This window comes from Salmo salar, chromosome ssa12, assembly GCF_905237065.1.
Source record: "Salmo salar chromosome ssa12, Ssal_v3.1, whole genome shotgun sequence".
NCBI classification, from domain to species: Eukaryota; Metazoa; Chordata; class Actinopteri; order Salmoniformes; family Salmonidae; genus Salmo; species Salmo salar.
This window is the reverse complement of record NC_059453.1, coordinates 100,524,865-100,539,491: the sequence shown is the minus strand read 5'-3', so window position 1 is coordinate 100,539,491 and position 14,627 is coordinate 100,524,865. Positions and strand designations below refer to the sequence as shown.

The window sequence follows — 14,627 nt, the reverse complement described above, 5'->3', positions numbered from 1 at the left end:
AGTCAAGGGATCTAAATAAATAAAAAAATTCTTTTTTTTTCACCTTGTATTTAACCAGGTATTTATATATATATATAACCCTTTATTTAACCAGGTATTTATATATATATATATACCTAACCCTTTATTTAACCAGGTATTTATATATTATATATATAACCCTAACCCTTTATTTAACCAGGTAGGCCAGTTGAGAACAAGTTCTCATTTACAACTGAGACCTGGCCAAGATAAAGCAAAGCAGTTCGACACAAACAACACAGAGTTACACATGGAGTTAAACAAACATACAGTCAATAACACAATAGAAAAAGTCTATATATAGTGTGTGCAAATGGCGTGAGGAGGTAAGGCAATAAATAGGCCGTAGTAGCGAAGAATTACAATTTAGAAAATTAACACTGGAGTGATAGATGAGCAGAGGATGGTGTGCAAGTAGAGATACTGGTGTGCAAAAGAGCAGAAAGTAAATAAAAACAATATGGGGATGAGGTAGGTAGATTGGGTGGGCTATTTACAGATGGGCTGTGTACAGCTGCAGCGATCGGTTAGCTGCTCAGAGAGCTGATGTTTAAAGTTAGTGAGGGAAATATAAGTCTCCAGCTTCCCTGTATATAACCATGTTATTACCCGGTACTTCCTGTATATAGCCATGTTATTACCTGGTACTACCTGTATATAGCCATGTTATTACCTGGTACTCCCTGTATATAGCCATGTTATTACCTGGTACTCCCTGTATATAGCCATGTTATTACCTGGTACTCCCTGTATATAACCATGTTATTACCCGGTACTGCCTGTATATAGCCATGTTATTACCTGGTACTCCCTGTATGTAGCCATGTTATTACCTGGTACTCCCTGTATATAGCCATGTTATTACCTGGTACTCCCTGTATATAGCCATGTTATTAACCGGTACTCCCTGTATATAGCCATGTTATTACCTGGTACTTCCTGTATGTAGCCATGTTATTACCTGGTACTTACTGTATATAGCCATGTTATTACCTGGTACTCCCTGTATGTAGCCATGTTATTACCTGGTACTCCCTGTATATAGCCATGTTATTACCTGGTACTCCCTGTATGTAGCCATGTTATTACCTGGTACTCCCTGTATGTAGCCATGTTATTACCTGGTACTCCCTGTATATAGCCATGTTATTACCTGGTACTCCCTGTATATAGCCATGTTATTACCTGGTACTTCCTGTATATAGCCATGTTATTACCTGGTACTCCCTGTATATAGCCATGTTATTACCTGGTACTCCCTGTATATAGCCATGTTATTACCTGGTACTCCCTGTATATAGCCATGTTATTACCTGGTACTCCCTGTATGTAGCCATGTTATTACCCGGTACTCCCTGTATATAGCCATGTTATTACCTGGTACTCCCTGTATATAGCTATGTTATTACCCGGTACTCCCTGTATATAGCCATGTTATTACCTGGTACTTCCTGTATATAGCCATGTTATTACCTGATACTCCCTGTATATAGCCATGTTATTACCTGGTACTCCCTGTACATAGCCATGTTATTACCTGGTACTCCCTGTATATAGCCATGTTATTACCTGGTACTCCCTGTATATAGCCATGTTATTACCTGGTACTCCCTGTATATAGCCATGGTATTACCTGGTACTCCCTGTATATAGCCATGTTATTACCTGGTACTCCCTGTATATAGCCATGTTATTACCTGGTACTCCCTGTATATAGCCATGTTATTACCTGGTACTCCCTGTATATAGCCATGTTATTACCTGGTACTCCCTGTATATAGCCATGTTATTACCTGGTACTCCCTGTATATAGCCATGTTATTACCTGGTACTTCCTGTATATAGCCATGTTATTACCTGGTACTCCCTGTATATAACCATGTTATTACCCGGTACTCCCTGTATATAGCCATGTTATTACCTGGTACTCCCTGTATATAGCCATGTTATTACCTGGTAATCGCTGTATATAGCCATGTTATTACCTGGTACTCCCTGTATGTAGCCATGTTATTACCTGGTACTTCCTGTATATAGCCATGTTATTACCTGGCACTCCCTGTATATAGCCATGTTATTACCTGGTACTCCCTGTATGTAGCCATGTTATTACCTGGTACTTCCTGTATATAGCCATGTTATTACCTGGTACTCCCTGTATATAGCCATGTTATTACCTGGGACTCCCTGTATATAGCCATGTTATTACCCGGTACTCCCTGTATATAACCATGTTATTACCTGGTACTCCCTGTATATAGCCATGTTATTACCTGGTACTCCCTGTATATAGCCATGTTATTACCTGGTACTTCCTGTATATAGCCATGTTACTACCTGGTACCCCCTGTATATAGCCATGTTATTACCTGGTACCCCCTGTATATAGCCATGTTACTACCTGGTACCCCCTGTATATAGCCATGTTACTACCTGGTACTTCCTGTATGTAGCCATGTTATTAACCGGTACTCCCTGTATATAGCCATGTTATTACCTGGTACTCCCTGTATGTAGCCATGTTATTAACCGGTACTCCCTGTATATAGCCATGTTATTACCTGGTACTCCCTGTATATAGCCATGTTATTACCCGGTACTCCCTGTATATAGCCATGTTATTACCTGGTACTCCCTGTATATAGCCATGTTATTACCTGGTACTCCCTGTATATAGCCATGTTATTACCTGGTACTCCCTGTATATAGCCATGTTATTACCTGGTACTCCCTGTATATAGCCATGTTATTACCTGGTACTCCCTGTATATAGCCATGTTATTACCTGGTACTCCCTGTATATAGCCATGTTATTACCTGGTACTTCCTGTATATAGCCATGTTATTACCTGGTACTTCCTGTATATAGCCATGTTATTACCTGGTACTCCCTGTATATAGCCATGGTATTACCTGGTACTCCCTGTATATAGCCATGTTATTACCTGGTAATCGCTGTATATAGCCATGTTATTACCTGGTACTCCCTGTATGTAGCCATGCTATTACCTGGTACTCCCTGTATGTAGCCATGTTATTACCTGGTACTCCTGTATATAGACATGTTATTACCTGGTACTTCCTGTATATAACCATGTTATTTTTATTCTTACTGTTATTCACTGTGCATTTATCCCAACTTTTTGTAAAAAAATATATATATCTTTAACGCTGCATTGTTGGAAAAGGACCTTTCACTGTTACTCTACACCTGGTTTTTAGAATGCAGGTGAGGAATAAAATGGATTTGATTTGAGTAGTTGTTTACCTGGGGAAGGTGCGACTGCGTAGCTCCTTGATGAACACCTGACTGCCGTTCTGAACAGCTCTGATGTCACTCTGTCCCGTGTCCTGTTTAGTCCTTTTCTTGTTTTTCACTAAAACACAAAGACAAGAACAAGACCGTTAGTCACAGCAGGGTCCTATTCACTATTCACTATTCACTATTCACTATTCACTAGACACTATTCACTAGACACTATTCACTAGACACTATTCACTATTCACTATTCACTAGACACTAGACACTATTCACTAGACACTATTCACTATTCACTATTCACTAGACACTATTCACTATTCACTAGACACTATTCACTAGACACTATTCACAAGACACTATTCACTAGACACTATTCACTAGACACTATTCACTAGACACTATTCACTATTCACTATTCACTAGACACTATTCACTAGACACTAGACACTATTCACTATTCACTATTCACTAGACACTATTCACTATTCACTAGACACTATTCACTATTCACTAGACACTATTCACTATTCACTATTCACTATTCACTAGACACTATTCACTATTCACTATTCACTAGACACTATTCACTATTCACTATTCACTAGACACTATTCACTATTCACTATTCACTAGACACTATTCACTATTCACTATTCACTAGACACTATTCACTAGACACTATTCACTATTTACTAGACACTATTCACTATTCACTATTCACTATTCACTAGACACTATTCACTAGACACTATTCACTAGACACTATTCACTAGACACTATTCACTAGACACTATTCACTATTCACTATTCACTAGACACTAGACACTATTCACTAGACACTATTCACTATTCACTAGACACTATTCACTATTCACTAGACACTATTCACTATTCACTAGACACTAGACACTATTCACTAGACACTATTCACTAGACACTATTCACTATTTACTAGACACTATTCACTATTCACTATTCACTAGACACTATTCACTAGACACTATTCACTAGACACTATTCACTATTCACTAGACACTATTCACTAGACACTATTCACTAGACACTAGACACTATTCACTATTCACTAGACACTATTCACTAGACACTATTCACTATTCACTAGACACTATTCACTAGACACTATTCACTAGACACTATTCACTAGACACTATTCACTATTCACTAGACACTATTCACTATTCACTATTCACTAGACACTATTCACTATTCACTAGACACTATTCACTAGACACTATTCACTAGACACTATTCACTAGACACTATTCACTAGACACTATTCACTAGACACTATTCACTATTCACTATTCACTAGACACTATTCACTATTCACTATTCACTAGACACTATTCACTAGACACTATTCACTAGACACTATTCACTAGACACTATTCACTAGACACTATTCACTAGACACTATTCACTAGACACTATTCACTATTCACTAGACACTATTCACTAGACACTATTCACTAGACACTATTCACTAGACACTATTCACTATACACTATTCACTAGACACTATTCACTAGACACTATTCACTATTCACTATTCACTAGACACTATTCACTAGACACTATTCACTAGACACTATTCACTAGACACTAGACACTATTCACTAGACACTAGACACTATTCACTAGACACTAGACACTAGACACTATTCACTAGACACTATTCACTAGACACTATTCACTAGACACTATTGACTAGACACTATTGACTAGACACTATTGACTATTCACTAGACACTAGACACTAGACACTATTCACTAGACACTATTCACTAGACACTAGACACTATTCACTAGACACTATTCACTAGACACTAGACACTATTCACTAGACACTAGACACTATTCACTAGACACTATTCACTAGACACTATTCACTAGACACTAGACACTATTCACTAGACACTATTCACTAGACACTATTCACTAGACACTATTCACTAGACACTATTCACTAGACACTATTCACTAGACACTAGACACTATTCACTAGACACTATTCACTAGACACTATTCACTAGACACTATTCACTAGACACTATTGACTAGACACTATTGACTAGACACTATTGACTATTCACTAGACACTAGACACTAGACACTATTCACTAGACACTATTCACTAGACACTAGACACTAGACACTATTCACTAGACACTATTCACTAGACACTAGACACTATTCACTAGACACTAGACACTATTCACTAGACACTAGACACTAGACACTAGACACTATTCACTAGACACTATTCACTAGACACTATTCACTAGACACTAGACACTAGACACTAGACACTAGACACTATTCACTAGACACTATTCACTATTCACTAGACACTATTCACTAGACACTATTCACTAGACACTATTCACTATTCACTATTCACTAGACACTATTCACTAGACACTATTCACTAGACACTATTCACTAGACACTATTCACTATTCACTAGACACTAGACACTAGACACTTCACTAGACACTATTCACTAGACACTATTCACTAGACACTATTGACTAGACACTATTGACTAGACACTATTGACTAGACACTATTGACTAGACACTAGACACTAGACACTAGACACTATTCACTAGACACTATTCACTAGACACTAGACACTATTCACTAGACACTATTCACTAGACACTAGACACTATTCACTAGACACTATTCACTAGACACTATTCACTAGACACTATTCACTAGACACTAGACACTATTCACTAGACACTAGACACTATTCACTAGACACTATTCACTAGACACTATTCACTAGACACTAGACACTATTCACTAGACACTAGACACTATTCACTAGACACTAGACACTATTCACTAGACACTATTCACTAGACACTATTCACTAGACACTAGACACTATTCACTAGACACTAGACACTATTCACTAGACACTATTCACTAGACACTATTCACTAGACACTAGACACTATTCACTAGACACTAGACACTATTCACTAGACACTAGACACTATTCACTAGACACTATTCACTAGACACTATTCACTAGACACTAGACACTATTCACTAGACACTAGACACTATTCACTAGACACTATTCACTAGACACTATTCACTAGACACTAGACACTAGACACTATTCACTATTCACTAGACACTAGACACTATTCACTAGACACTTTTCACTAGACACTTTTCACTAGACACTATTCACTAGACACTATTCACTAGACACTATTCACTAGACACTATTCACTATTCACTAGACACTATTCACTAGACACTAGACACTATTCACTAGACACTATTCACTAGACACTAGACACTATTCACTAGACACTATTCACTAGACACTATTCACTAGACACTATTCACTAGACACTATTCACTAGACACTAGACACTATTCACTAGACACTATTCACTAGACACTATTCACTAGACACTATTCACTATTCACTATTCACTAGACACTATTCACTATTCACTAGACACTAGACACTATTCACTAGACACTATTCACTAGACACTAGACACTATTCACTAGACACTAGACACTATTCACTAGACACTATTCACTAGACACTATTCACTATTGACTAGACACTATTGACTATTCACTATTCACTAGACACTAGACACTATTCACTAGACACTAGACACTATTCACTAGACACTATTCACTAGACACTATTCACTAGAAACTAGACACTATTCACTAGACACTAGACACTATTCACTAGACACTAGACACTATTCACTAGACACTTTTCACTAGACACTTTTCACTAGACACTATTCACTAGACACTATTCACTAGACACTATTCACTAGACACTATTCACTATTCACTAGACACTATTCACTAGACACTAGACACTATTCACTAGACACTATTCACTAGACACTAGACACTATTCACTAGACACTATTCACTAGACACTATTCACTAGACACTATTCACTAGACACTAGACACTAGACACTAGACACTATTCACTAGACACTATTCACTAGACACTATTCACTAGACACTATTCACTATTCACTATTCACTAGACACTATTCACTATTTACTATTCACTAGACACTAGACACTATTCACTAGACACTATTCACTATTCACTAGACACTAGACACTATTCACTAGACACTATTCACTATTCACTAGACACTATTCACTAGACACTATTCACTAGACACTATTCACTAGACACTAGACACTATTCACTATTCACTAGACACTATTCACTAGACACTAGACACTAGACACTATTCACTAGACACTATTCACTAGACACTATTCACTAGACACTATTGACTAGACACTATTGACTAGACACTATTGACTAGACACTATTGACTATTCACTATTCACTAGACACTAGACACTATTCACTAGACACTAGACACTATTCACTAGACACTATTCACTAGACACTATTCACTAGACACTATTCACTAGACACTAGACACTATTCACTAGACACTAGACACTATTCACTAGACACTATTCACTAGACACTATTCACTAGACACTAGACACTATTCACTATTCACTAGACACTATTCACTAGACACTATTCACTATTCACTAGACACTATTCACTAGACACTAGACACTATTCACTATTCACTAGACACTATTCACTAGACACTAGACACTAGACACTATTCACTAGACACTATTCACTAGACACTATTCACTAGACACTATTCACTAGACACTATTGACTAGACACTATTGACTATTCACTATTCACTAGACACTAGACACTATTCACTAGACACTATTCACTAGACACTAGACACTATTCACTAGACACTAGACACTAGACACTATTCACTAGACACTATTCACTATTCACTAGACACTAGACACTATTCACTAGACACTATTCACTAGACACTATTCACTAGACACTAGACACTATTCACTAGACACTAGACACTAGACACTATTCACTATTCACTAGACACTATTCACTAGACACTATTCACAAGACACTATTCACTAGACACTATTCACTAGACACTAGACACTAGACACTATTCACTAGACACTATTCACTAGACACTAGACACTATTCACTAGACACTAGACACTATTCACTAGACACTATTCACTAGACACTATTCACTAGACACTAGACACTATTCACTAGACACTAGACACTAGACACTATTCACTAGACACTAGACACTAGACACTATTCACTAGACACTAGACACTAGACACTATTCACTAGACACTATTCACTAGACACTATTCACTAGACACTATTCACTAGACACTAGACACTAGACACTATTCACTAGACACTAGACACTATTCACTAGACACTATTCACTAGACACTATTCACTAGACACTATTCACTAGACACTATTCACTAGACACTATTCACTAGACACTATTCACTAGACACTATTCACTATTCACTAGACACTATTCACTAGACACTAGACACTATTCACTAGACACTATTCACTAGACACTATTCACTAGACACTATTCACTAGACACTATTCACTAGACACTATTCACTATTCACTAGACACTATTCACTAGACACTATTCACTAGACACTTTTCACTAGACACTATTCACTAGACACTTTTCACTAGACACTATTCACTAGACACTATTCACTAGACACTATTCACTATTCACTAGACACTATTCACTAGACACTATTCACTAGACACTATTCACTAGACACTATTCACTAGACACTATTCACTAGACACTATTCACTAGACACTATTCACTATTCACTAGACACTATTCACTAGACACTATTCACTAGACACTATTAACTAGACACTATTCACAAGACACTATTCACAAGACACTAGACACTATTCACTAGACACTTCACTATTCACTAGACACTAGACACTATTCACTAGACACTATTCACTAGACACTATTCACTAGACACTATTCACTATTCACTAGACACTATTCACTAGACACTATTCACTAGAAACTATTCACTATTCACTAGACACTATTCACTAGACACTATTCACAAGACACCAAACAGAAGAAAGCGGTTTGCACTAGCGGTTTGCACTAATTTATAAAACCCAGTACAGTGTTAGCCTGTGGGACTGCAGGTACAGGACAGCGGGTACAGGACTGCAGGTATAGGACAGCAGGTACAGGACTGCAGTAGGTACACCATACAGACAGACTTACTGGTGGATTTTCCGTCTGTCTTCTCACAGTTGGGACAGTGGTAGACGTCAATGTCTGGAGCCTCATCTTCATCCACACCAACACAGCTGGAAGAGCAGAGAGATAGTTTTTATTTATTTTTATTTCACCTTTATTTAACGAGGTAGGCCAGTTGAGAACAAGTTCTCATTTACAACTGCGACCTGGCCAAGATAAAGCAAAGCAGTTTGACAACATACAACAACACAGAGTTACACATGGAGTAAACAAACATACAGTCAATAATACAGTAGAACAAAAGAAAACAAAAAGTCTATATACAGTGAGTGGAAATGAGGTACGATAAGGCAATAAATAGGCCATGGTGGCGAAGTAATTACAATATAGCAATTAAACACGGGAATGGTAGATGTGCAGAAGATGAATGTGCAAGTAGAGATACTGGGGTGCAAAGGAGCAAGATAAATAAATAAATAACAGTATGGGGATGAGGTAGTTGGATTGGCTATTTACAGATGAGCTATGTACAGGTGCAGTGATCTGTGAGCTGCTCTGACAGCTGGTGTTTAAAGCTAGTGAGGGAGATATGAGTCTCCAGCTTCAGTGATGTTTGCAGTTCGTTCCAGTCATTGTCAGCAGAGAACTGGAAGGAAAGGCGGCCAAATGAGGAATTGGCTTTGGGGGTGACCAGTGAAATATACCTGCTGGAGCGCGTGCTACAGGTGGGTGCTGCTATGGTGACCAGTGAGCTGAGATAAGGCGGGGCTTTACCTAGCAGAGACTTGTAGATGACCTGTAGCCAGTGGGTTTGGCGACGAGTATGAAGCGAGGGCCAACCAACGAGAGCGTACAGGTCGCAGTGGTGGGTAGTATATGGGGCTTTGGTGACAAAACGGATGGCACTGTGATAGACTGCATCCAGTTTGTTGAGTAGAGTGTTGGAGGCTATTTTATAGAAGTCGAGGATCGGTAGGATAGTCAGCATGAGTGAAGGATGCTTTGTTGCGATATAGGAAGCCGATTCCATGGTACAGGGTGTAGGAGTTGATATATAAAACAACGCAAGATTCAAGACTTCATGCTTTTCAGCTAAAATTATTATATAGAATTCTTGCCACCAACAAAATGTTGAATATTTGGGGCGTACAATCATCACAGCTCTGCAGATGTTTGTTGTGAGGATACAGAATCAATAGACCATTTATTTTGGTATTGCCCTCAGGTAGCCTGTTTCTGGTCTCAGGTTCAGGAATGGCTGAAAATGCATAGCATTGATCTAAAATTGACCCTAGAAATAGCACTGTTAGGAGATCTGGAGTGACCGGGTCAGCCAATTACTAATATACTAATACTCTTAGTAAAAATATTTATCTTCAAATCGCAATCTGTGGAATCTATTCGATTAGATAGATTCAAATTGTACATTAAACATCATAGTATAATTGAAAGATATGTGTTGCGTAGAAACAGGAAGTGGGTGGCCAGCAGAGATAGATGGGATGGGCTGAGAGAAGCTGAGGGTTGGGATGGGTAGAAACAGGAAGTGGGTGGCCAGCAGAGATAGATGGGATGGGCTGAGAGAAGCTGAGGGTTGGGATGGGTTGAAACAGGAAGTGGGTGGCCAGCAGAGATAGATGGGATGGGCTGAGGGAAGCTGAGGGTTGGGATGGGTTGAAACAGGAAGTGGGTGGCCAGCAGAGATAGATGGGATGGGCTGAGGGAAGCTGAGGGTTGGGATGGGTTGAAACAGGAAGTGGGTGGCCAGCAGAGATAGATGGGATGGGCTGAGGGAAGCTGAGGGTTGGGATGGGTTGAAACAGGAAGTGGGTGGCCAGCAGAGATAGATGGGATGGGCTGAGGGAAGCTGAGGGTTGGGATGGGTTGAAACAGGAAGTGGGTGGCCAGCAGAGATAGATGGGATGGGCTGAGGGAAGCTGAGGGTTGGGATGGGTTGAAACCTGAAGCGGGTGGCCAGCAGAGATAGATGGGATGGGCTGAGGGAAGCTGAGGGTTGGGATGGGTTGAAACCTGAAGCGGGTGGCCAGCAGAGATAGATGGGATGGGCTGAGGGAAGCTGAGGGTTGGGATGGGTTGAAACAGGAAGTGGGTGGCCAGCAGAGATAGATGGGATGGGCCGAGGGAAGCTGAGGGTTGGGATGGGTTGAAACCTGAAGTGGGTGCCCAGCAGAGATAGATGGGATGGGCTGAGGGAAGCTGAGGGTTGGGATGGGTTGAAACAGGAAGTGGGAGGCCAGCAGAGATAGATGGGATGGGCTGAGAGAAGCTGAGGGTTGGGATGGGTTGAAACAGGAAGTGGGTGGCCAGCAGAGATAGATGGGATGGGCTGAGGGAAGCTGAGGGTTGGGATGGGTTGAAACAGGAAGTGGGTGGCCAGCAGAGATAGATGGGATGGGCTGAGGGAAGCTGAGGGTTGGGATGGGTTGAAACAGGAAGTGGGTGGCCAGCAGAGATAGATGGAATGGGCTGAGAGAAGCTGAGGGTTGGGATGGGTTGAAACAGGAAGTGGGTGGCCAGCAGAGATAGATGGGATGGGCCGAGGGAAGCTGAGGTGTTGGGATGGGTTGAAACAGGAAGTGGGTGGCCAGCAGAGATAGATGGGATGGGCTGAGGGAAGCTGAGGGTTGGGATGGGTTGAAACAGGAAGTGGGTGGCCAGCAGAGATAGATGGGATGGGCCGAGGGAAGCTGAGGGTTGGGATGGGTTGAAACAGGAAGTGGGTGGCCAGCAGAGATAGATGGGATGGGCTGAGGGAAGCTGAGGGTTGGGATGGGTTGAAACAGGAAGTGGGTGGCCAGCAGAGATAGATGGGATGGGCTGAGGGAAGCTGAGGGTTGGGATGTGGAATTGGAGACAAGTGGGAGTGGAGTGGCTGTGTGGGAGAGAGAATGATGGTCAAAAGATAAAGGGGGAAAGAAAGTCTAAATAAAACATAATAAAAGCACATTTGAATGACACTAAGTGGCAGTGTTTTTACAACTAATGCCGGTTTGCCTGAGGATGATGCCGTGCAGGTGTTGGTACACATGCATATACACACACTCTCATTCAAATAAACACATACAAGAACACACACATACATGTAATAGTGCCCAGACATGCACACAAACATATACAGTTGGCGTTGCTGTTATGATTTCAGTTGTCCTTCATGTCCTTTGTTTTAAATGGATTATTTATTATTTATTATTGTTGTTTGCTGTTTTCTTCTGTCTTTTCCTTTTGTCTCTTTAGTTCATTCTCTTGGTTGTTGGTGCATTATGGGGGTTCTTGGAGGGTTGAGGGAGCAGCTATTGGGGAACTGTGGGGGGTTCTTGGAGGGTTGAGGGAGCAGCTATTGGGGAACTGTGGGGGGGATCCTGGAGGGTTGAGGGAGCAGCTATTGGGGAACTGTGGGGGGATCCTGGAGGGTTGAGGGAGCAGCTATTGGGGAACTGTGGGGGGGATCTTGGAGGGTTGAGGGAGCAGCTATTGGGGAACTGTGGGGGGATTTTGGAGGGTTGAGGGAGCAGCTATTGGGGAACTGTGGGGGGATCTTGAAGGGTTGAGGGAGCAGCTATTGGGGAGCTGTGGGGGGATCCTGGAGGCTTGAGGGACAGCTATTGGGGAACTGTGGGGGGATCTTGGAGGGTTGAGGGAGCAGCTATTGGGGAACTGTGGGGGATCTTGGAGGGTTGAGGGACAGCTATTGGGGAACTGTGGGGGGATCTTGGAGGGTTGAGGGAGCAGCTATTGGGGAACTGTGGGGGGATCCTGGAGGGTTGAGGGAGCAGCTATTGGGGAACTGTGGGGGGATCTTGGAGGGTTGAGGGAGCAGCTATTGGGGAACTGTGGGGGGATCCTGGAGGGTTGAGGGAGCAGCTATTGGGGAACTGTGGGGGGGATCCTGGAGGGTTGAGGGAGCAGCTATTGGGGAACTGTGGGGGGGATCTTGAAGGGTTGAGGGAGCAGCTATTGGGGAACTGTGGGGGGATCTTGGAGGGTTGAGGGAGCAGCTATTGGGGAACTGTGGGGGGATCCTGGAGGGTTGAGGGACAGCTATTGGGGAACTGTGGGGGGATCTTGGAGGGTTGAGGGAGCAGCTATTGGGGAACTGTGGGGGGGATCTTGGAGGGTTGAGGGAGCAGCTATTGGGGAACTGTGGGGGGGATCTTGGAGGGTTGAGGGAGCAGCTATTGGGGAACTGTGGGGGGATCTTGGAGGGTTGAGGGAGCAGCTATTGGGGAACTGTGGGGGGGATCCTGGAGGGTTGAGGGAGCAGCTATTGGGGAACTGTGGGGGGATCTTGGAGGGTTGAGGGAGCAGCTATTGGGGAACTGTGGGGGGATCTTGGAGGGTTGAGGGAAAGCTATTGGGGAGCTGTGGGGGGATCCTGGAGGGTTGAGGGAGCAGCTATTGGGGAACTGTGGGGGGATCTTGGAGGGTTGAGGGAGCAGCTATTGGGGAACTGTGGGGGGGATCTTGGAGGGTTGAGGGAGCAGCTATTGGGGAACTGTGGGGGGATCTTGGAGGGTTTGGGTTTCACTAGATTGTGATCATGAAAAAGGAAACTATGACATATATTTTATATCACTATCATGCCCACGCACCCTCACACATAAGGATGGCTCTGTTGTGGACAGACTGATACATGTTCGATAGTGTCTTGATGCTGTATTGTTTGTCCTTAATGTTCTAATACTTTGTTACTCCTTCCTTGTGTTTTTTGGAATAAAAAATTATATTAAAAAAAAAGTAATGAGGCTATAAGCAGGGGGTACCGGTCCCGAGTCAATGTGCAGGGGTACAGGTTAGTAATGAGGCTATATGCAGGGGGTACTGGTACTGAGTCAATGTGCAGGGGTACCGGTTAGTAGTGAGACTATATGCAGGGGGTACCGGTTAGTAATGAGACTATATGCAGGGGGTACCGGTTAGTAATGAGACTATATGCAGGGGTACAGGTTAGTAATGAGGCTATATACAGGGGTACAGGTCAGTAATGAGGCTATATACAGGGGGTACTGGTACTGAGTTAATGTGCAGGGGTACCGGTTAGTAGTGAGACTATATGCAGGGGGTACCGGTTAGTAATGAGACTATATGCAGGGGGTACCGGTTAGTAATGAGACTATATGCAGGGGTACA

General features: G+C 41.9%; 1 protein-coding gene across 1 annotated transcript in view; it reads right to left on the bottom strand.

Annotated features, from left to right (window-relative positions):
- phf2 (PHD finger protein 2) overlaps window positions 1–14,627 on the bottom strand; it is a 208,180-nt gene that overhangs the window by 159,255 nt on the left and 34,298 nt on the right. The window contains exons 2-3 of the mRNA XM_045692003.1: window positions 9,504–9,589; window positions 3,290–3,398 (exon numbers count right to left, since the gene is read on the bottom strand). Coding sequence (XP_045547959.1) covers window positions 3,290–3,398; window positions 9,504–9,589 — 195 coding nt within the window. The remainder of the gene's footprint in view (window positions 1–3,289; window positions 3,399–9,503; window positions 9,590–14,627) is intronic.